The sequence below is a fragment of the Labrus mixtus genome, chromosome 3 (assembly GCF_963584025.1).
Source record: "Labrus mixtus chromosome 3, fLabMix1.1, whole genome shotgun sequence".
NCBI classification, from domain to species: Eukaryota; Metazoa; Chordata; class Actinopteri; order Labriformes; family Labridae; genus Labrus; species Labrus mixtus.
Window position 1 is genome coordinate 23,898,852 of NC_083614.1, and position 24,244 is coordinate 23,923,095.

Below are 24,244 nucleotides of genomic sequence, written 5' to 3' on the forward strand. Positions count from 1 at the left end.
TTGAACACTGTCTGGGTCATTTTCTGTCCTCAATATAATGGCATCTCTGCTTTTCTAACGCGGTGCTTGACAGTAAATAGTCTAATGATGGGTGAGTATCATTGGGTTGATCAATGCTTTTCACCATGCATTGTGGGATAATGGGATATGTAGGGCATTTATATTTTAAGTAAACCACCAAATTGCAAGTTCACTATATATTGGAGTAGGCGACAGTGAGAAGCACCAATGGTTTTATTTTAGCCAAAATGTTGTCAGCCTGCATGTTTGATCACATTCAGTCTTGTATCATGTGACTGGTTTGGCAAATACCCTATAGTCCTCTAGCGCCTATAAAGTGCAAACAATAGCAGAAGGGATGGGAGCTGTACTTCAATTAATGGTCACTGGTGTCATCATGGTAATGATTTTCTTTGAAGCACCCATGTTTGGCACACTTTGAGCGATGTTGGACCAGAGGCTGCTCGTCTCATAGAGAGACTCAGGGTGTTAGGTATCGCAAACATGGTGCTTTAATTCCCTGAGCATTCATTAGAGCTTAGCACTGAAATTCAGTCTCACCTGGGTTGGCTGCCAAAAAGAGATGCAGGGAGAGTAAAGGAGGATAAGCCAGGAACATTTTTTGGCAAATCTTGCTTCAACTTACAGATTCACCTTTTGGCATGTTTGTGTATGTGGTTGTCATATATCTTGAGGCTAACTAGACTCTTTCCACACAGGTATCAATATCGTATATTTAAAATTCAGTTATCGTGGCAACCCTAGTTGTGAGTTGTATACCCTGCTGGAGAGATGTGCATTTTTTCTATGTTAGTAAGTAAGTTAATTTATATAGCACTTCTCACAGACAAAGGTCACAAAGTGCTTAACTTCAACAAAAAAACAACAACAGCAGTGCCTATTTTGTCTTTTTTGTGTTAGATTTTGAATCAAATTCTATGGTTTTGATTAATAGAAAAGTTAAGATATTGTTATTGTTCGATGTTTGCAGTTTGCAGTTGAATGTTTAAAACCTTGGCGCTAAATGTATGGATTTTTTTTTATATAATCTGCCAGAATTCACCGTATAACAGAGTTCCCAGGACAGAGTTCATAAAACATCCCTCTCCCTTCTTTTTTTCTCCAGGACACGGCAGGTCAGGAGCGTTACCGCACTATCACCACGGCCTACTACAGAGGAGCCATGGGCTTCATCCTCATGTACGACATCACCAACGAGGAGTCCTTCAATGCCGTCCAGGACTGGTACGTGATTGGTTAGAATTACCAGAGTGTAAACTGACACCTCAGAGCTTTACCTTTGAGAGAGAACGCTGTGTAGATAATGGATCAAGTGGTACCTATAATCAGCAGCAGTCTGGAAATAGATGTAGAGATACGGGAGATTGATTAGCCGAGGAGACGATCGGGGTTCAGGTTTCTGTTTGTATTGTTTGAAGGGCCACAGCTTCCTTTGTGTCTGCAGATCAGCCGGATGCTGCAGAGATCATAATCCTTGTCCTTTGTGTCCCCTGTTGGGACTTTGCTTCACTGTGTCTTTGCTGGAAAGTTACTCAATTATCCCTACACACAATTTCAAAATGTATCTTTATATTATATTTACACTCATTTACAATGTTTAGGTTCGATTTATTTCGGCCTTTTTTTTCCGTCATTGTACACAGCTTTTACTCTCGATCTACACATCACTTTCTCGCTAAGAAGACAATACTACAAAACTTTGTTCACTGCAGAACATGAAACTGAGAGCCGATCATTTCAGTCATGCATAAAGACTGTTTTGTAGCTTGTCCTTAAAAAACAGCATTAGCACCACAAGGATTTACTTTTATTGAGCCCCGCAAGGGGTAATTCTGTTTTTACACTCATGCACAAACAGGATCCTATGGACATGCACTAATGGAGAGACGTCAGAGTGACGGTGCTGCCCACAGTGGGCGCTCCTGAGCTGGTGGTGGGGAGGGGGTTTGGTGCCTTGCTCATGGGCACCTTGGCAGTGATCTGGCACCTCTCCAGCTACCAGACCTACTTCCATATTTGGCCCGCACCGAGACTTGAACCAACGAACCTCCGGTTCCCAACCCAAGTCCCTACAGACTGAGCTACTGCTGCCCAATACTATATATATATATATATATATATATATATATATACTCTATAAATAGAGTATATGTACTCTATAAATATACATGGGTATAAGGGTATAAATACTCTGAAAGAAATTTAGAAATCAGGACTTGTAACAATCTTATCCTTAACAAAAAATTATTATTCATTTTGGGATTATATTTTACAGAAAGAATCTGAACACACAGCAGAAGAATGGGGACAGAAATGCACGACATTTTAACAAAATTACATCAAACCACATACCTAAACATTCTGACTTTTTTCCCAGCTCTGAGTGAAGCACATGATTTTCCTCAGTCTGTCTATTGTTGGTTTATCATCCATTATTGTGCTCACACTGCAAAAAAAAAAAAAAAAATCAAAGTGAGGTAAACCTGTGAACTGATTTTATACAACAAAGTGCTATATTTAATAATCCAGATATTTAAATCCTGTTAGAAACTGATAAAAAAACAAAAATGTGAGAGCTAATGAATGTACATTCAGCTGAAGTGTGATCCCCCTCTCTGAATACATGGTGTGATGGTTCTCAGGTCCACTCAGATAAAGACATACTCGTGGGACAACGCCCAGGTGCTGCTGGTCGGAAACAAGTGTGACATGGATGACGAGCGAGTGGTGAACGGAGACAGAGGCCGGCAGCTGTCTGAACACCTCGGTGAGATTATTTAGCAAATACACACGATTACATCTATTATTTACTGGGAACTCTTTTTGGAACAATGATTTTCAGTCTGTCAGTTTGTGGTTAGAAACCATTTCACTATGAGTATTACGTCTTACCCACTACACTAAGGAAACTGCACCGATGACAAATCCTCATTCGACCTCTTTGACCTTGTTTACTCTCCAGGTTTTGAATTCTTTGAGGCCAGCGCCAAAGACAACATCAACGTGAAGCAGACCTTTGAGCGCCTGGTCGACATCATCTGTGAAAAGATGTCTGAGAGCCTTGACGCCGGAGATCCCGCTGTCACAGGGGCCAAACAGGGGCCCCAGCTGACAGAGCAGCCTACTCCTCCTCGCCAGGACTGTGCATGTTAAAGCTGATTCCCCCCCCCCCCCCCCCCCTAAAAAATCCTTTTGTCCCTTTTCCTCTTTTTTCATCCTTCTGCTGGACCCCTGGGGCCTTGGGTCCATCCTCCATCACACTTCTTGCTCACTATCCTGCTTCCTTCTGTTCATTAGTAAGGATCATTGGCTGCGGGGCACAAGACCCAGGATGTAAAGAGTCTGAAATGCTCTGAGATATCCCTGGAACAGTGCTTGAACTGTGTTTTGTTAATAAGAAAGTTAAAAGGTGTCTTGTCTGATGCCAAAGCTAGTTCAATAAAACCAGAGTGTTTCAGACTCTATGCAGCCCCTGGTTTTTGAAGGCCTTGTTCTGTTGTCTCCCTGGTCCTCAGTGTGGTTTGACAAGAAGGATTTGACGGCGTCCAAGTGCCATTTAAATCCTTCCGATGTTTACAATACTTTGTTTCATGTCAAATGTCTTGAAAAGATGTCAGCCTCAGTTTATTATTGTGTCCAACAGAGCCACAGGGGTTTCAGTTTCTTGTTCGATTCTGGATACACGCAGCATCTAACATGCATAGATCTGTGTTTCATTTGTTGTCTCGCCTGGTATCTAAACATAGAACGTTGTGTTTTATTTTCTTAACCCATCTCAGCGATTTATTTTGTCTTTTTATGTTTTTACATTTCTTTTTTATATACTAGTGCCCCATCTATTCTTTTCATACATTAAACACTGGGTAGGGGAAATATGAACAAGACAGAGCTAGGTTAAAGAATAGCAAAAAATTAAGAGACACATTTTATTTAATTATATTTATTTCAAATGTACGTATAAATGTTGTGCAATATATATATATATAATATCTACAGGTATGCATATCTGGAAATGAATTTGAAAAGGAATGAAGTTCTATGTGGAGAGTGAAAAGTAAAGAGGTATGTGATGCAAAGTCGTAAGGTCACCCTACAAATCCAATTAACTAAAAGGAAAGATGTTAAAGAGGCTCTAATATGACGGTTAAGTCCAAATGTAAGCAAGGATTTTTTTGTGCAACACACTTGTGTAGTTTTGATGCCAACAATGCTACATGTAAATATTATAGACAGGTGTGTGCTTTTGTCTGAGCTGGATGAACGCAAAGTCTTGAGGTTGAATTCTGTTGTTGTAACAACTCGCAATATATGACTTCAGACTCCAACGCAGAAAACTTTTAGTCCTGCAGAAATTATCATTCAAACAGATGTTCAATCTCCTACACCATGATGGAATGGGTTTTGAGGATACACGTTGCTTTTTTAGACAATTTCTATGGTAGATTGTCTTTTTCTGATAGTTTGAGCCCTAGTTAAAGTAAACATCAGGACAGAGTCGGTTGACATGTAAAAAACTGAAGAGAACAAGTCATTAAAAGCCCATGTTGATTGAGACACACGCTCCTTTATCTACGCTGCTTTATGTCTGGTTTGCAGTATTTAGAATCAAATCTTTGAAGTGCAAATCAAATCATCTACCCCTCATGAGTTTCATGCACATTTGATGGAACTGGAAAGACTGGAGTGCAGTAATGTTTGCCTCTTAACCTGAGAGAATACGCAAGATCAAGCTACACTCTCTCGCTCTGTGATTTAATGTTCACATGTTTTGTGGCAGTAACACCCAATCATCAGACCTCCTCAGAGACAGAATAATAGATTATGACGTTGTCTGCCATGCTCAGTCTTTGGGTGACATGTGGAAAAGTCATGTGGTTTCTGTTGAGGTTCTCACTGTAGTTTTTAAATCCTTTGCAGGTTTACATTGAAGTTTGTTTTGTTGTGTTTTTTGTTCCAGCACTGTGTACCCTGCTTTTTTCCACCTCACCAAGGACTTCTGTAGAAACAGCTCACTGATCTGGCTGTAGGATGCAAATTTCTAAAAGTTAAGAATTATTATACAATAAGTGCTGCTTGGTGGACCAGAGTGATTCGGAAAAAAATGAAGTGATCCCAGCAAATCTGCCTTTAATTTTCGAGAGTAACTGCTACACAAATTTACTATCAACAAGTGAGACCACAGACGAGCCACTGACTGTTCAAATCAGAAAAACGAGTCCCTAATCGAGGTGGGAATGTTCTTTAAAGGGAGTGATGATCGTCACGAACCTGTGAGACAGTTTTGATCCTGCGTTTATATTTCACTTCTCACTGGTTGTGACTGTTTCTTTTCCAGTAAAATCCAAACTTTGAAACTGTTCTCCTTTCTAAAACGTCTTCCTCTCAATATAAACCAGATCTGTAAATACTGTATCTTTGAGTCATGTGTGTGGATTGTGTTGTATTGACTCAGGCTTGCAAGAGAAAAAAAAAAAAAAGCAGTAAAAAAAAAAAGAGACAGTTAATCCCAAAAAGGAGCCATGTTGTTCTGTATCAGCATTCATTTCTAGGCCTGCTTGTGAATGAATGTGTCACTCTGTTACGAAGCAATACACACTACAGTATCTACACCCAAAAAAAAACAAATGCCATCATGCTTGGAAGAGGTTGCCGACTTTAGATCTACTACTAGCACGCAGAAACATGTTGGTCTGGTATCACTGCCTCTACAAATCCTGCTCAGTTTGGGCCATTAAGACGAGAGAATATGCTGTGGATGTTTTTATCTGTACTTTGTGGTAAGACAATAAAAAGTTACTATCAGTTAATTCTTGCTTTTGAAGATAACTTTTTTTTTTCACCTTTAGGGGTGAGATGATTATTAACAAAGCTAAAATCCCCAAAATAAAGGTTATAATAGATCAATAGATGTGCTGCACCTGACAAGATGTTTTATCACAGACTGTAAGGTTTTGATCCACATTAATTTAATATAATGAAACATTGCTGTATCAAAATCACAGTCAGCTGAGTTTATCGTCGACATTGTCCTTTTTGTGGCAATGTTTAAATGTCCTCCCAAAAACCTCAAGGTGGCGCTGTTTCACTTTTTCAATGTGAAAATATCTTATTCAGTGCAAAAAGCAGCAGGTGAAAAAATGAGAATACCTCACTGCTGGAGGATGTAAAAAAAAAAAAAAAGACCACACATTTTTTGGCAGATGGCCACGTATTGACAACTAAAATCAAACCTATAGCCTACTGTTCCTATTTTGTGGCCATTTTTAAACGTCGTTCTCCTCCAGTCAAAAGGCGTGGATAAAGTGACCACAGTAACGCACAACCATGTAATAAAAGCTACTTCTATTTTTCAGTACAACCTGTGGAATCTGAAAATCTATCCCCCACGGATGTCAGATGAAGACCCAAATGGTTATTATACACGATAGATAAAAACATAAAAGTGAAAATTCACTTTTAAATATAAATGTAAAACAAAAAGGATTATGACATTTGGCCTCCTAAATGTGTTATCCTTTGTCCTGGTGATCATTGAGAATTGAAATCAACACTGTTATCATAGATAAAAAATGACGGCTAACATTCATGTTTTGGGGGGTTGGACAGTCATTTTATAAACACTGATCTTCACAGTGGGATAGAAAAGCCCCTGAGACGAAACGAGTGGGTAAGTCGCTACATCATACCGTCCCATTTTTGGAGCTGATGAAGTAAAAACGACATTCATTATGTCCTATACGACAGCATCGACCTACTTCAACCAAATTAACATATCAAAAGTGATTGCACTAACATCCTTTGCAATTTCCAATTTAACCAGCAGATGGAGAACGACACCAGAGTAATAGAATGGAAATTCATGCACACGTTTAAAGCCTACCAAAATCTTAAGTCCACTAAATACTGAATTCATTTAGTCTCCATCACGAAAGCATTTTTAAATCTACTTCTAATGAAAAAATGTGTATTTAAGGTGATCCCATACAAACAACCTCTATAATGATATGTCAAGATTTATTTGTTTGTGATGAACTTGGTCACCTTAATTATTCTAGTCTTTACAATGTTTGGTGTAACTTAATCAAAGCACATATTTAAACAAATGTGTACTGTGCAATTAAAGTCAAAACAAAGTATTCAGACCTACATAGCACCTGTTCAGCATTAATATTATTTGAATGTGGAAGAAAATCCTAAAATGACATTGACCAACAGAGTTTTCTGCCATTATGACTGAAAAAATATCACAACTGCCACAATAGAGGAAACAGTGTTTATTGCCGAGCAGCATTAAATTCAGAACACAGCGGCATACAGCCAAATAACCATAGGCCAGAGAAGACAGCAACAGTCAGTGCAACAAATGGTCACAACTCTTCACATAAAATCAAGAACTCACTGACATAGGGACACAGTAGAGTAAAAAATACACAAATATGAGTTTATAAATTATTTGAAATAATTAACACTGATTATCTGCTTTGAAACCAAGTGTGGGCAACATTCGAGTAGTCAACTACATGCAAATGGATCCCTTCAGTATAATGTGGTAAACACTCATTTATTTAAATTATTCTTACATATCAAATGTGAGTTTATGGTGTTTTTTTTTCTTCTTACAGGCAAATCCTCATATTTTAGGGATATATGTGCCATAAATGTACATATGTGCAACCTGTTTGGCCCATGAGATTGTAAATAGACACAGCCATTCTGTAAACATTTTTTTTTTTTACAAGAGAAAATAATCTAGATATTTGCAGCCCCAAAAAAAAAAAGTGCATCCATTTCTCAGCAGGAAAACTCATTGCAGGATAACATTTTCAAACAAATTTAAAAAAAATCCCCAATAGCTCTGCCTTCTCCACGTCAACAAAGACTGGAGGAAAACTGGATTTAATACATCATACATGATTTCAGCATACATCCATTCAACTAACTGGAGGTTGTTCAACTTAAAATCCAATGATGCTGACTCGAGCTCTCGACCTTGTAGGTCAACTGTGGATCTTATTGGTTGCTGGAAAATGCTTTATAAATAAAACTGCAGGTTGTCCAAATGACTTGTTCCGTTTGATTTAATCTTGTTTTACCAGATATGGGTGTTTGTGGATGCTCAAAGCAATTTAAATAGATGATGAAAATTGATTTTTTTTTTTTGTCCTGCAGGTGTTTCATCTCACTTTGGACAGCACACACACACCTGGGCTAACGTAGGCTACGAAACAAAACATTAACATAAGTCCACAAAGCTTATATGCTGGTCAGTATACAATGTACTTCCTCCCCTGACTAGTGCACTTGAACTTCGTGTGGCATCAGCTGGCAGCCGCTGCTGACATGGGTGAGGACTTTCTCTTTCAACTGGGCCACTTGATCCCTGAGCTGACTCGCCGTGGAGGCCAGATCGGTGTTTTGGTTTTTCAGCGTTTTGACCTTGTCCTCCAGCCTGGAGATCCGCTCCAGTTTGCGCATCCGACACTTGGATGCTGCAATCCGGTTCCTGAGTCTCTTCCTCTCAGCTTTCATTTTTTCCTGTGAGTCAATATCGATGGGGGACAGCGGTGGGCTTTCCCCGAAGCTCTGAACGTCAGGGACCGTCTGAGGCTCCTCCTTCGGCGGCTGGACCCTGGAGAGATCCGGCTGCGGCGGGGTTGCCCCCAGATGATGCGGAGGAGGAGGAGGAGGAGGAGGGAAAGGGACTGTATCTGTGGAGTAGTTGACGGTGGTTTCCAGAGGCCCACTGCCGTAACTATTCAAGTTTGTATAAACCGGTAGTTCCGGCTGGACGGTGCTCGGGGCGATGTTAGCACCCAGATCCAGGCTGCCGTCTGTCTGCCCGGCTCCACTCAGCTGATTCTGCTTGTGCAAGTCCTCCAGCGCCTTCACGAAGCCCTCGGCGAACTCCTGTTCGTCCGTTACGGTTTTCGGGAAGAGGAACTGAGAACTGGTGGGTGTCGTGGTGACCATTCCGTTGGACTGGATGATTAGTCTCTCCAGCTCCGGGGAGGCCAGTTTGAGTAGTCCCAGTTCCGGGGAGCTGAGGATACCCTCGGCGTCACGAAGATGCGGTTTGAGGTCCGGGTCTTCAACCATGCTCAAATGAATATCTTTCTTCATCATTATTGTCGCAGCCTAAATGAAAAGAAGCACCAACGCAATCCTACCCATAACCCCCACAAACCGTGGACTGAAATACCAGGTGTTCAATTCAAAATCTGTCACTTCCCTGAAGCCGTCGGCTATCTTGTGTTCACGAGCAGGGTCTGAGTGTACTGCATGCCAGCACGCGCAGCCTCGAGCTTTTCAAGGCTCGTTCCATTATGTCACAACAGAGCGCGCGCGTCGAGCAGAAATTAGGTTTTCTGCTCGAAAGATGTCTCACTCCGCGCCAATTTTCAGTGTCCGACCCTCTACTGTAAACAGGAGGCAGTGCCAGGGAAATCAGTTGACATTTGTAGACCTATGTTAACGGAACTGACCCTTAACACATACTTGCTCGTAGGAAATAGTTAAACTATATTTTATAAACTATAAAATATAGTGTTTTTTTTAATTGTGCGAATTCAGGTTGCATGTAACAGAAGTTATAGGCTAGGCATATATGTAAGGCATATTTACTGTGAATATGGGGTTATCATCATAGACTGTAAATATTGGTTACATCATACACTTACGTTGCCTTGAGTCCTTATTCCTGTGGCAAGTGTTAAAACTTAAACATATTAACAGCGTCTTGCCACCAACTACAATACTTTCTTTTGTTTTGGTTAATATTAAAGAAATTGAGTCTAAGCAGACTCCAAAAAAAGTAACAGTTGGGATTAGTAATAGGCCTTTTTACAGTCTATGATTAGTAGGCTATACAAAAACAGAATGTCTTCGAAACGTCATAAGAGAACCAAAATAAAATCCTTTTCAAATAGTGACCCCGAGGAAAACTAAAAACTAATATGAGGTTTGTTTTACCTATTTATGTGTAAAAGTCCCAGACAGACACCAAATGTGATGTTAGAGGATGCAACTTTATTCATTCATTTATAGATGATCTTTGGTACCTCTTCTATTGCCATGGAGATATGAGTGTTGGAACTTCAGACATTGAGGTGTGCATTGGGGTTAGATGTTATGATATTTTCACTTGTTGGATGCATATCTTGTTTATATTTTTAAACAAGTACGCTAACATTAGTAGGATATGATTCCTCTTATTTTTCTAATGTAGCCTAATATAAAAATGGCAATTGCTAGAAAGCAGGATAAAGTGGATACCAAATATAACTCTGAAAATAGACAGTGATTTATGTGTCCAAGATAAAAGGTTGTTTATGTCCCCTCAGCCAAAGCACCTTTCCTGGGAATCATAATTAGGAGAAGTTTAATCTGAAACTGGACTTGTTTCAACACTTCCTCTGGCCAGTTCAAGTTATATTTTAATAAGATAACATTTAATTGTCCATTTCCACTCAATTAGCTATACATTTCTTTTAAAAAAAATAGGCTGGTATGAATTGTTAATTGTAGGCTAGTACTTTTATATAACTAATTTAACAGGTCTAAACAATGTCACAATCTAGCCTACTAGGGTTGGAAAGATATTAGGACAGTCATGTTTAAACAAATGTGGAGTTGCATAGCCTATACTGGAAATGCTTCATGCAGTATTACTTAGGCCTATTGCATTATAGGCCTAAGTAACTAAGTTGTAACATTCATGAACAGATTGTAAACTAAAAGTAAAAATCCCCAAAATGTGGCATTAAGCATTTTTCTTGCTCCTCTGCATCATGCTAGCCCAAAAAATGAAGTAAATTATAAAAAAATAACAAGAGTCAGTCTTTTCACATCCACAGGAAATACAATGAATGGGATCTTTTGGTGTGGTTTTGTGAGCTAAAGTAAGCTTGCTTGTCATCACGGACTAATTAGGGAAAACCCTGCAGTAACATTAACCATCCCAGGGGTGAGCTGAGTGGTGAATTGTTTAGTTTTTCATTTGTAAATGACATGATCTGCTAATTCATGAATCTATAAAGCACTATAATGTACAATCAATTTGTGAAATGTACTAAGTGACAGTATTGTTTTTTTGTGGATTTAAACATTTAAACCAGTAAAGCAGTTTGTAAGAAATGAAAAGCCATCTGAAGCTCTTGAACCGCTTTAAGTATGGAGGGAGTTGGGTATTGATGACAGTGTCATCAGCATTAAAGGGTGCATTTTCTTTGACGTCTTTACCCAGGTCATGAATTAAACAGGTCCCAAAATAGAACCTTGGGGAAAACATTTAGTTCACTTCATAGTCATTAATTTTTCCTGGCCATTGCGTCTTTCACCCGGATTACTGTGGCTTGCTATAAATGCAAAATGTGATGTTTCAGGTTTTAATATAAAATAAAATATGCTGCTGATAAATTGGTCCTTTAATGTGTTTGACAAGTCTGGATGTGTATCCTTTTTGTAGGGTTTTTAAAAAATATATATACAGTTGAAAACAGGATAGTTAATACATTTTTCAGCGTAAATTGTAATAATCCAACTCCAAATCTATTTGTTTCCACATTTTGTAAAACAATGATCCTTGTGTCCTTCACCAAACAGTTGTCTGGCTTGTAAAGGGTTACGCAGAGGAGGTACGTGCGTCACAGGTAGACCCCATCCCTTACTGCAAATGTGGGTGGATCACGTGATCGACCCTGTGATGTCAGATCTCCTTACTTTGTGCCGGAAATGGAGGTGGGAGGAGGGGGTAAACCAACAGAGGAGGGATATTTTTGTCTTCATCACTGTAGAGAGAGTGGGGGTGCAGAGCCTGAAGTCTAGAAAAAAAGACAAGCAGTAGCTGGAAAAATGATGTAACATTCACACATCACATTTTTCAACACTCCTTTCTGTCATTTTTAACACACCAATACAAAATATGAGTTTAAGTGAACACAGCTGAAAATGTGCTCCCTCTAATAGACCTAATAATTGTTCAATAATGCTTATGAATTTCATATGATATTTTTAACACACTTGTCATTAGTGTGTAAAAGCAAGGCAGGTCATAATTTTAATTTACAACAAAAACTAATACAAATAGTTCTCAGAAAATGTCCCTTACTTACTTAAAGGGCTGGATGAAACTTGAGAGGATTAACGTCTCACCCTCTGGGGAACTTAAATGTTCTTATTGTCATTTTAATGCTTCCAGTTGTCAAACTATTTTACAATGGAAGAGGTTTGCTGAAAATAGAGTATATGTGAAGCTGACATAGCCACTGTTACATCACCCATTGCTTTTTTGAGCTAATGTTTTGAAGCCTTGAGTAAGATTTTTTTCAACTGGATTGGATTAGAGGGAGAATGCCCAAGAGGCTGGCATTAGCACCATGCAGACAGCAAGCAGTATGCATATAATTTAAACCTTTTAGATGATTTTAAAGGGTTATAAAAATCCCCTGGGAATGGGAAGATAAGCTGTTAAGAACAAAACTATCTTTTGTTACAGGCTGTACATTTGGCCATTTACCTAATGCCAACTAACAACAGTCATTATGACTGATAGAGCCACCCCAAGTGCCAAAGTTAGCCAAGTTTGACAATACATAAAAAAGAAATAGTTCTCAAAAAGGTTTACAGTGGTCATAGTGGGATGCAGCATAACAAACTGTACCTGCTCCATAAAGTTTAGCACTAAAACTGATCTGATGAGGATTCCTGACGAGGTATTGGGAAATGTTCCTGAAAAGAAAAAACACTCATTAAATAGTATTAAAGTGTGTCATCCTGTAATAGATATGTCATATGACTTCTAAATGTTCTAAATTCTTTAAACATGAGTCTCCATTAGCTGAGGAGTAATCTCAGACCCCTGGCAATAATATTTTTCTGGTGACTTTGTTACAGAGGCAAGTCAAGGCAGATAGTGGTGAGCTGTCAGGAATGCTTGGCATCACTTGTTGCTGTTCAATCTCTGCTGTGCTTGACACCAAAAGGGAGCAGGAGTGTTTGTACTAAGCTGTGCAGCATGTGTTTAATGTGTTGTTTTACTATGAGCAGGGGAGTGAAACAGATACCCTCTGTTGTGATAGAGACCTATTTTCCCTTTTTTATCCCTATAATTTCTTGTGAATCAACTGCAAGTTTGAGAATCAATGAAGCCCATTGCACAAGTAAAGTTTAAGATTCTGTTTTTTCAAGAGTACATTAATGATGTTAAAAATTGCGAGGCCTTTGTACTATAATTCTGTTAATGTAGAGTATTTCTCCTGCCAACAATGTGGAATGGCAAGTGACTTTTTGTGTGAACTTGTCTGTTTAAAAAATAAAACATATCAAACAGATATATATAATCTCAGTTATTTTGCAGCACAATAAACGTGATCATTATGGGCTTATATCTATATAAATACTATTCTGTTTATTGTACATTTGGTTATGACCTATAACATATTTCAAACTTGACAAACGTTTTCACAGCATCTGCTCTCCAAATAGCCATGTCTAATTTGGCCGAAATATTAAAAATATTGTCTGAATTATTACACATCCACTGGCCAGGTGTGTTGTTTCAGAAATGTTGAGTTTTATCTTTGATCTGTAATTATTTGTTCAATATTTAATTAATTAAATTCTGACAAGTAGAAGGAGGCTACACACATACCCACTAACCTGCTCCACTGAGCTTGATGACGTAGTAGCAAAGTGTAGGTGAAGTTCCATTCTCGTAGAGGATGTGGGAACCCCACGCACAGACTGTGTGTGTGTGTGTGTGTGTGTGTGTGTGTGTGTGTGTGTGTGTGTGTGTGTGTGTGTGTGTGTGTGTGTGTGTGTTTTGTTGGTTTGCACGAAACACACCTTTTCCTGCACACAGACTCACACTGACAAATGCATAGCCCATTAACCACAAAACCTCATCAGGTCAGCACATTTTCTTGGTTAAAAATATTTTGACAAACCATAGGTTAATTTTTTTTCTCCATTACTTATTTCTGTAACTGGAGTATAATATATAATTATATTATATTAATTAAGTATGCATTCCTGCAAATCCTCAAAACTGTTTTTTTTTATCTCCAAGATTACACCAAGACATGTCAAGATATCAGTGTAATAATTGCTTTACCAGCTTGGTTATCTTTCTTAGCTTTGTATTTCTAATATGAAAATTAGTGTAATTGTATACGTTTCCTGCATAACCTAGGTGTGTTACATCTGCAATCTAAATGTTCCCCTGAATCAAAATGTCATAGTGGTGGCAGATATGTGCCTCATTCACATCATCGTTGTTTCCATCCATTTTGTGAACATAAAACCAATGAAACAGAAAAATGCTAAATTATAAAACTATTCCATAGACCCTTCATTGTGTGGTGTGGGATTGGAGATAAAGCTGTTTGATGGCTCTGACATTGTTTCTTCCTTTCTAGGTGCTTGTGTTGCCATACTCTCAGACTTTGCTTTGAAAAAAATAACGCCATGCAAAATGAAATCCTAAAACTTTATGACAAAATGTATTAGCCATATACCTACTTTCTCATGATAATTTTATCATTGAGGCTGAGTGTTTTTCCTACACTTAGGCCTACTGACTCAAAGCTGATCGTTTGCTCTTACTGATATTGTTTCCTTTTTTTATAGATTCTTGCTTGCGTTGTGCTTACTCTCTGATGTAAGTCGCTTTGGATAAAAGCGTCTGCAAAGTGAATTGTAGAATTGTAGAATTGTAACTGTAGGGGTATAGCCTTCACTTAGTTGTTAAGTTGAGTTACCTCATATTATGCTTTTTTTTGCCATATCATTTCATGCACGAGTCAGTGTGTGTAGAATATAAAGTAACATAACTGACTGTGTAAAAAAAGGCATCCTGGCATCACCAATATCATTATAGGCCTAATTGTTACGGCAGATGTGATAATGTTGAGGTTTTCACTGAGAAGGCCTATTATATGTAGGACATTAGAGTAGAATAGATGTATTTTTTTTTTTTTTAGCATAGACTAATTGATTCGTATGCATTTCCTATAACTGTGTCTCGTGCTGACGTGTACCCTATGTAGGCTACCTATCATTTCGGGAACAGTCTACCTGTGACCTGTTGAACCCTAAGGACCGAAAGATTTACCCGGGCATTAGCACTGCACTAGGAGCAGCTGCAGTACAGTTATCTCAAATTTTACTACTTCATTAACCAAATCTAGAGGTAATATTATCTTCACCATTATTAATGTTACGTATAACTTCTGCTTGATGCTTGTTAATTTTCAGTGTTTAGACGGCTTTAGCTGTTGAAATCATTAGTTAGCTTGCTTTAGCTAGCCTACATTATTTTTTTTACCTGGTCTGTTGTTACACTAAACAATGGTGATAAGTGCTCATGGTAAAGTAAAGTCGAGGTAAGGTTGAGGTAGTTCTACCTTGCTTGAGTTCACTCCCTTAACGTAATATTATTACATACATAGACTGTAAATATTACAATAATACAAACCAATAGCATACATAGATAATGCAATAAAATGATTAATTAAACATCATTATCAGTAGGGATAGTTTACAGTTTGATGTATTTTTCATAAATAAGCTGCTTTTTGGATGTATGACTTCAACATATAATAGAGTATTTCTGTACTGTGGTAAGGTTATTGATAACTGGCAGACTTGCTTTCCTTTCCCATTATTGAGGCTCTATATAATTTATATATGTTTTTTTTGGTTTTTTTTTAGAAGACAGTGTAGCTTGTTGAATACTGACCAGTGACGACTAAACACTAAATTGGTGGATAGAAAGGAAAGCAGCTCGACAGTCAGTCCAGTCCAACTCCAGCAGCACGGAGGCACAAAACTCAAACTACAGGTGAGGAGAAGCACACAAACAGAACATTTTGTAATATACTGTATTTTAACTGTAGTAGTTTCCTTTATTTAATTTGTAACATAACTGCCTGTCACAATATGAAAATTGAAGTAAGACCACCAAAAAAATAAAAAATAAAAGTAATGTGTAATCTTTACTAAATTACATTATTGGTGTTTTCCTCACTATAGTATTATCAGGGATGTCAGTATGTGAGAGCTGTCAAAAGGGTCACCAGATAATGGGGAACACATATTTCTACCTGGTTCCTGTCGAAGGTGCCGAATATAAGTTAGAATAACTGACAGTACTTCTTCTTTTAACCAGTGAACCCCTTTGAAACTTAAAGCCGAACATGTACTGGATCACAAATCTTCCCATACTCTGTACTGTTCACTCGTTTTACTGTATTCAAGTTAGTGTGTGGAGGTTAGGGGCAACACACCTAAAACAAATTCACTGCAATCACTTTCCATTCTTCAGGAAAGAGCCATATGGTTAGTTCATAATGTTGGATATCAGGATCACAGTAACTCATTATTCTCACAGTCAAAACTACTACACAATTCAATGATATTGTAGAATTTCCGAAAGCATAAATACCGTACAGGGCATGAAACAATCTGCTGCCAGGAAATATTAAGAACTATTCTTGCACAGAGACGGGGCTTATTATTTTAGGAGGAAACTAAATCTTAAAATTCTCGCCGTACGCACAACACTAAGAAGTTTTATGGTATCAATACTTGGTGTAAAACTATGGAACAGTTTGATAATATATATATATTCAAATGTCTACTTTTACTATGTCATGTGGCCTTTTTTTTCTAGACCTTACCATGGAAGACTCTACTACCAGGATTTAAAACATTACTCTGATTGTATATTCCAGTCAGAAACCAGTCATGCTGACTTCCAACACATCTCTGCCAGCTCTGAGGCTAATGCTGCTTTTGTGATGGTGACCTCTGACCTCCCTAAGGAAGGTAAGAATATGTGTGAGATCTCCCTTTGGTGGTAAATACAGTATTACAGATAAAATAGTACAGCTACTAAAACAAGATTTTTAAAAACCTTCACAAATGCTGCCATCTTAATTCAAGGGATAAATATATGCCTTAGAAGGAGCAGGATTTTTGTGAGATAAATACAGAGAGCGATGGATAACGGGGTGGGGGGGGGGGGGGGTTCCTTGCAGGCTTGGATTAAATGCGGTTCCATAAATATGTTGGGAAGCTCAGTATACTTTTTGCCCAGTGGTAAAAATAGGTCCTCTTTCCCGAGGGAAGTGATGACGTCTGCAGCCTGCCTGCATCATCAGCCACAAATCGGCTTCATCCTTGTACTGGAAGAGGCAGAGATAAAATGTGGGGGGAGCATCAGTGATCACCATGGTGACACATGCAGAGTGACGCAGGTAACAGCACTAGAAAGAAAGAGGTAGTGATTGGCTGGCAGCTGCAGTGGTTTGTGTGGAGAAGATGTGTGGGTGGTAAAGAAGAGCAGAAGGACTCCATAGCCCGGCTTTGAGATTAGCTCCCAACCCACACCCCCCACAGTACCCACGGACACACACATACACACAGTCCAAGCCTGTTATCACGGTCAACAGCCTAGCAATGAGATATGATTTAGCACGCTTCTTGAGCACTGACTTCAGAGGCAATGGAAATAGTGTTATTTTCCTTCCTCACAAATGCCATCTTGGATGTTATGCATGCATGCATTTAGGAAGGAGAAAATATTCCCCCTGACATGAACTCAATAAATCCCGCAGTTTCATTTCAGTGTCATAAAAAATAGACCGTTTGATATTTCAGCTGCCTTGGTAAAGCCTTAGTGCTGAATTTCATCAAGTTTCAAAGGTTATTGTTCCCTGTAGTCTTCTCCTTTCCTGCAGTTTTCTTCCAGTCATGCCATTTTATCTCTCCCACTTACCTTATACACTCCTTCCTGTCTTAGGTAACTATATAAAAAATACATTTAGTCACAATTTGATTCTCCCAAATTCACTTGTTATAAAAATAATTTCTTTAAAAGATGATCAGAGCAAAATAACGGATGAGGTTGAGGAGAATTTCATTGTGCAATGTAAACACATCAGGCACAACACCTCTGGTCAACAGTAGCTCTTTTGACAAAGTGACAAGTGTGAGAGCGTATAGTACAACGGGAACTCTAAATACACTCACAGTCAGACATGCACGCACATAAGCGCTGCGCTCCCCCACCGCCGATCCCGTCTCGCCCCTGTGATGCCTTTGTTACCTCCAAAGACGGTACAGAGGAGGGATCACTTCGTTCCCCCATTACGCCTCTATGGCATTTATATTGAAGCACAAATGTCACAGGGATGTAAATATCGTGCCTTAGAACGTCAGTCTGAATAGGGCTATTCACTCTTTGTTTAAGTGCATTTAATAGGAAAACCAACATGTAAGAAGCACAGCTGCAACATTCAGACTGTATCTACACATTCAGACAATACGGGAAACAAAGGTTAAAAATAAAATCCCAAGTGGTACCTATGATTATACAGCCATTTCACAGTTTTTTTGAAGCTTCTGATCAAATGACAGAATGATAAAGCTGAAAGGTGTCAAGTGTAGACATCGTGACATCTGCACTTGAAAGGTGCTTTATAAATCAGATCATTAATATAATACTTTGCACATGGTTGTTTGGGATTCCAGCATGAAAGATTCCAAAGCTCTCTAGTGACGGCTGCTGGTCAGTTTGGGGATTGCACACAGGACAGACTCAATCAGTGGATTTTTATTACACTATCTGGAAGAGTTGAGTTAATGCTTTCTTTCTGTGTGGAGGTCATAAAATTAGAAAAACTATTTGAATATAATCCATTCGGTATAGTACATTCTTTAACTATGGCCTCGGTTATCAACATATAATCAATATCAAACGTTTCTGACAATATCGACAAAGAAATTAAACTCTGTTTAGTGCTCTTAAGAAAGATCAATTTTGGCAATGCAATGATCTGAATAGTAACAGCTTGTACAGGTCAACTAAAACAATGAGACAATGCAGTGAATGCACAAAGTTATTCTTTTTGCTTTAAACAGTGACTCAGCAGCTATAAACCACAGCTCCTAGTGCAAAGCAGCTCTTAAGGTGTGTAATGTTTTGAAAATAGATCTTTGGAGTTTGGCAGTAGATAGTCAATCCTGTTTTATCAGCAATTCTGAATTTTTCATGTAGGGCATAGACTTAAATGATTATGTTCATTAACATTTGCACTAACCTCTTATCTGCACCAGTTAACTCACATAAACTGTAAGAATAAAAAGAGGTAAGTAAACCCAAGGTAATCCTTGTGTCAGTCCAGAGTTAAGCAGAGTTTTCCCCAAATAACCATGCATTTGTTTTCTTTTCCACTCTTTAAGATAGTGGCCCAGTCTTCATACTTGAACGTATTTAATTTTATTGATCGCATTTTTATCTCAACTTGTTTAGTCTGTATGTTTGAAACATCTAGGCCTACATAATTAGTAGTAGTAATATTAATAAGGAGTATCTATCTGATTAATTTCCATTTGGGATGTCTTGTTTTGTGTTTGCCTTCTTATCCCATTGTGCATACTATTTTCATTTTGTGTGCAGAGTTGTTTAAATTATATAGGTCTGATTTATACTAAAAAATAACACCTTTTATTTGTAATATGTCTTTGATGGCAGATAAAGTGAGGAGAGGTGAAGTGTGTTAGATTTATTTACATTGCCACCTAATGGCCAACAATGAGAATACCTGTTTATATTTCTATTTTAACTAAACATACATTTATGTTGCTAAGTTTTAAAATTAATAATGCAACTAATGATAATTATCTATAAGTCAATAGTGGTAAAGATCTTAATTCAGCTTGGCTTATATCGTAAGTTTTGTGTTGGCATACTTACAAGGAAATACCTTAAAATACTTAGATTAACATCTGGTGCATCTTTCTTTTACATTGTACTCTACTGTGTCTTATGGAAATTAGTTTGAAGTCACACTGAATTCCGGTAATGGCTTCTGATCTAATAAGTCAAGATAGGAACACCCTTTACTGTAAATGGAAAATGAAAGTAAAATCATGCACTTCAGTAGGCTATAAAACGTCAGCAATCACACCCATGTTCAGCTTCAACCATGTAAGGAAGCAGAAAGACTAAGGTAGGTTATCTGTTCAGAACAATTCATTTTAATGTCTAATTAGAAAACAATGTATAAAATCATGCTGCTTTGAATATTTATGTACATTATCTGTAAAAGTATGTATCAATGTAATTATACTGGAAATATATTTTTTAAATGCTTTTGTATTACAATCGAGTTCGCTAAGTATTAAGTTATATACATACATTAGGATATATGATTATGCTAAACTTCTGTATAATATATTCTTCCTATTGAATTTTGCACTGAGTTTTTCAATGATCTTCTGGGAAGCTGGGTTCTTTTTGAGAGATGGCCATGCTGTACCCAAGCACGATTGCCCCCCCCCCCCCCCCCCCGCAGCGCCATTTCCCCGCTGGCCGGCACGGCCCGCGGTCACACTACACAGGACTATCCGTGCCTAAGCACGATTACCTCTTGTACATAACGTGTTAATACAACACATGCACGCTTTATATTATTATGAAGCGCTTTATATTATTATGGAGCGTGCTCAGTTTACAAACAGGCGGACGAGAGAGAGAGAGTGTGTGAGAGAGAGAGAGAGAGAGTGAGTGAGAGAGAGAGAGAGAGAGAGAGTGAGAGAGAGAGGGAGGGAGAGAGAGTGAGAGAGAGAGAGAGACGCGCAGTCGAGTCCGCGTCTGCACATCAGAGAACAACACAGAACATGACAGCTGCTTTACTGACTTTACAGCTTATTTTAAGCCATTTTAATCAGACACAGCAATAAATAAATGAATTGTTCTCCGATGTGCGGGCGTCCGCGCGGACTCACGCACGGACTCGCGCGCGGACGCCCGCACATCGGAGAACAACACAGAGCATGACAGCTACTTTGTGTCTTATATTGAGTCATGTTAATCAGATACAGACATGAAACTCTGGATTTCTCCATAATGAAGGCTGTCAGCGTTGTGTACCCGCGTGCTTGTGCTCGTGCATGAAGTGTACCGTGCTGAAGTACACCTCTCCGAAGTGTGCCAAAGACAAGGAAGTGTACCGTGCCTGAGCACGATACGGAGCGGTCACACTGGTCAAACGAACTGGACTTTAGCGTTGAAGCGTGCTTGGGCACGGTACGGATGGCCAGTGTGACCGTGCCCTAAGGCTAATACTACACAAAAGCTAAAGCTAAAGATCCTTTTTCTTTATTAACTGAGCTGAATCATAATGAAGTATAGAGTGGCGGCCAGTCAACTCGACTGGAAGAAGGAACAATTCTGTTGACATTATTCAGGAAAACAATAAGATTAACTGGGTAAAATAATTTCCTGAAATAATAATTGACTTTGGCTATCATACTCAGTGAATTAAGATGTTTCCCCTCATTGCTAATGGCATCTGTCCATCTGTCCTCAGGTGCATCATGTTTTGTCCTGATTGTGGACATCAAGTCGAAAGTTCGTTTAAATTCTGTCCTGATTGTGGCTACAAGTTATTTCTCTTGACTCAAAACAAGGCAGAAGGTGAGCTTACCAGCAGACAACGTTTTGTTATTCTGTTTTGGTTATTTTGTGGATTAACAAACACTTTAATGCAGATTTGTTAAATTTTTAAAATGTTTTGCATATTGATTTATTGTAAACCCTACGACGGAGGATTAGGGCCATGTCAAAGAAAAAAATTAGTTTATATCAGAAGAGCAGCAACCGCCTGTTCAAAAATGACACGTGGAGCATATTGTTTGACGTTATGAAAGGTTTCACAAAGGAAATATGCTACTTCCTTGTGTAATCTGTAAAAAACAGATACTGCAGAAAAGATACTGCAAGAAACTGTTGGTTTTTCATGAAGGAACCACACTGACTTGGAGGAAATTGTGTCTTTTGTGGCAGAGGAAAAGGTTTTAAGGTTTCTCATTTTATAATTTTCGCGCAGGCAGAAGGCTGCTCTTTTGATAGTCTACAACCTTTCAGAATAATAATTTACATAGCCTAATTTAAATTCATTTACAAAATGTTACATTTTTCTTTTCTTATACTCTGTCGTATAAACCAATACACTGTATTAAACTTATTTTTTATATTGATTTAGACAATAAAAACCTCAACCAGAATGCCATTGAGAAATACCACAGACTTTCATAAATTATGAATTACCTTCATGGTAGATAACATCTAGCTGATGTGCCTTAAAGCTTTAAGTAATTGTTATTCTAACTTTATGAAGGGTTGCCATGAAATACTTCAACAGACAGACACATTAGCTGTTGTTAGATATATATCTAACTATTTTGTCATATTACATTATCAGATGTAGCCACATCTGCAAACCAACCCTCAGTCACTGCTGAGGAGAAGAACCAAAAGGAGGATCAGGTTCCAAAAGACGTGAAAGAAGATCAAGAAACCCGATTCCAGAAAGAGGTGAAACAGAAACAAAATGCACTGCCATAATTTCCATGTCCATATAAAATATGTAAAGCCATGGAATTCCCCGAAACATCCATGCAGTGTTTATTTGATAATAGCAAACACATTCTCTTTCTAAAGCTGACACATTGTTCTCCCTGCTGGTATACTCCCACATAATCTAGGGCAGTAAACAAGCTCATAAAAAGGACATGAATGTGTTATCTAACTCTTAACACCTTTGTATAATTCCACTGGGTCAAATTCCCTACCAACTGCAAGCCCTATCATAAACATTAAGTCTATTATTATCTGAAAACATTGTTTATTAAAATTTTAAATTATAAATTATAAAAAAATATAGTTTACAATGGTATTCAACCTACCTTGATGACCAGTGACCACAGTTATTTTAGTGGATCATTGTTTTCACATACTTGGTATTTTTAAGATGAACTGCTGAATGTTTCTAGACAATAAAGCTTTAGCCCTTTTTATTTAACAGAAGCACTGCAGCTACAGTACAAAATCCAGTTATTGCTCTGACTAATGCATTGCTTTTCTACTAGGTCCTTGATTATAAAAGCTCTAGACTGGTTCAGTGCTTAAATTGCTTTATTAAAGCAGCATTACAGGAATATTCTGTTTGCATCATGTAAAAAGGCTGATATCTGAAAGAAAAAGTTCACATTTACCGCAGTGAAAGGTGTATAAATCTGATGTTGATACTTAACAATTTTTACTTTTTTCCCCGGGGCAGCCGGCTAGTGATGACCAAAAGCCTGCCAAAGATGGCACAACATCACAAGACCGATCAAATAAAACTGTCTGCCCAGCCAAACTGGATAATGGCGCAAGATCCTACGCAGCCGATGCAGATACTGTTACAAAGGACAACCCTGATGAAGTAAACACTCCTGCCGACAAACCAAGTGACATTGTTTCTCTGTCTACCTGTGTGTTATCAACATCAGCTAAAGAAACCAGCTCAACTTCATCTGATTCATGTGAGCAAACAACTCACGAATGTGGTTCAGTGACAAAGAAGTCAGCCTCTGATGAAGAAAAAAATGAGACACAAAATCTCCCTGACAGGCCAGATGTCAAAGCTAACTGGTTAGACGATACTCCGAGGCAGACTGCTAGTGATGATCTAGAGTCAGCCAGAGATGGGGCTACACCACAGGACACATCAGATAGCACTGCAAGCCCAGCCACACAGGAAAAAGGAGCCTTGTCCTCATCATCCAGTGAGACAGTCAGTGGATTAATTACCACCCAAAAGTCAGAAGTCATAACAACTTGCAAAGAGGCAGAGAGGCTTTCCTCTACAGCTTCTGATAGTACCCTTCAACCATACAACGAGCAACACCTGTCTGTTTCTAAGACATTGTCTGACGCTACACCTGCCAGTTACAATCTTACAGAGCAACAAGCAGAGGCCCCAGACACAAGTACAAATGACAACCCTGATGAAGGGCAATTTCCTGCTGACAAACCAGGTGACATTCATTCTGGGCCGTTGTCTATCCCTGCATCGATACTGACATTAACTAAAGAAACCAGCTCGACTGCTCCCGAACCAACTGAACAAAGGCCTCAGGAATGTGATTCTGTAACAACGCAGTCAAATACTAAACAAGAAAAAGAAAAGAAAACCTTTCATGAAACACAAATTGTCTCAAAGAGGCAAGGTAATAATGAAAATAAGATCAACAAACAGCAGCGGACATTTGCTAAACAAACTGACAAGAAAGAAGACCAAGCAGCCAAAGGGACTAAGGTAGTTCAGTCAATTTGTGTTTATTAAATAATGTGTTCAAAGAAATATTTCATAATCTTGTCACGACAAAGGTC

General features: G+C 38.5%; 3 protein-coding genes across 3 annotated transcripts in view; 2 read left to right on the top strand and 1 right to left on the bottom strand.

Annotated features, from left to right (window-relative positions):
* Positions 1 to 5,828, top strand: part of rab3ab (RAB3A, member RAS oncogene family, b) — a 21,424-nt gene extending 15,596 nt beyond the window's left edge. Inside the window, exons 3-5 of the mRNA XM_061033962.1 lie at positions 1,127 to 1,245; positions 2,664 to 2,788; positions 2,984 to 5,828. Coding sequence (XP_060889945.1) covers positions 1,127 to 1,245; positions 2,664 to 2,788; positions 2,984 to 3,174 — 435 coding nt within the window. The 3' untranslated portion in view covers positions 3,175 to 5,828. The remainder of the gene's footprint in view (positions 1 to 1,126; positions 1,246 to 2,663; positions 2,789 to 2,983) is intronic.
* Positions 5,829 to 7,280: 1,452 nt separating this feature from the next.
* Positions 7,281 to 9,328, bottom strand: LOC132967098 (transcription factor JunD-like). The gene has a single exon (XM_061033963.1). The coding sequence runs from the start codon at positions 9,142 to 9,144 to the stop codon at positions 8,314 to 8,316; it is 831 nt and encodes a 276-aa protein (XP_060889946.1). The 5' UTR covers positions 9,145 to 9,328; the 3' UTR covers positions 7,281 to 8,313.
* Positions 9,329 to 19,958: 10,630 nt separating this feature from the next.
* The window catches only part of LOC132967114 (E3 ubiquitin-protein ligase rnf213-alpha-like), a 46,310-nt gene continuing 42,024 nt past the window's right edge, over positions 19,959 to 24,244 (top strand). Inside the window, exons 1-4 of the mRNA XM_061033968.1 lie at positions 19,959 to 20,033; positions 21,396 to 21,502; positions 22,290 to 22,402; positions 23,148 to 24,170. Coding sequence (XP_060889951.1) covers positions 21,403 to 21,502; positions 22,290 to 22,402; positions 23,148 to 24,170 — 1,236 coding nt within the window. The 5' untranslated portion in view covers positions 19,959 to 20,033; positions 21,396 to 21,402. The remainder of the gene's footprint in view (positions 20,034 to 21,395; positions 21,503 to 22,289; positions 22,403 to 23,147; positions 24,171 to 24,244) is intronic.

Coding starts and splice junctions, on each gene's coding strand:
- LOC132967098 (XM_061033963.1), bottom strand. CDS start 9,144: ATGATGAAGAAAGATATTCATTTGAGCATGGTTGAAGACCCGGACCTC.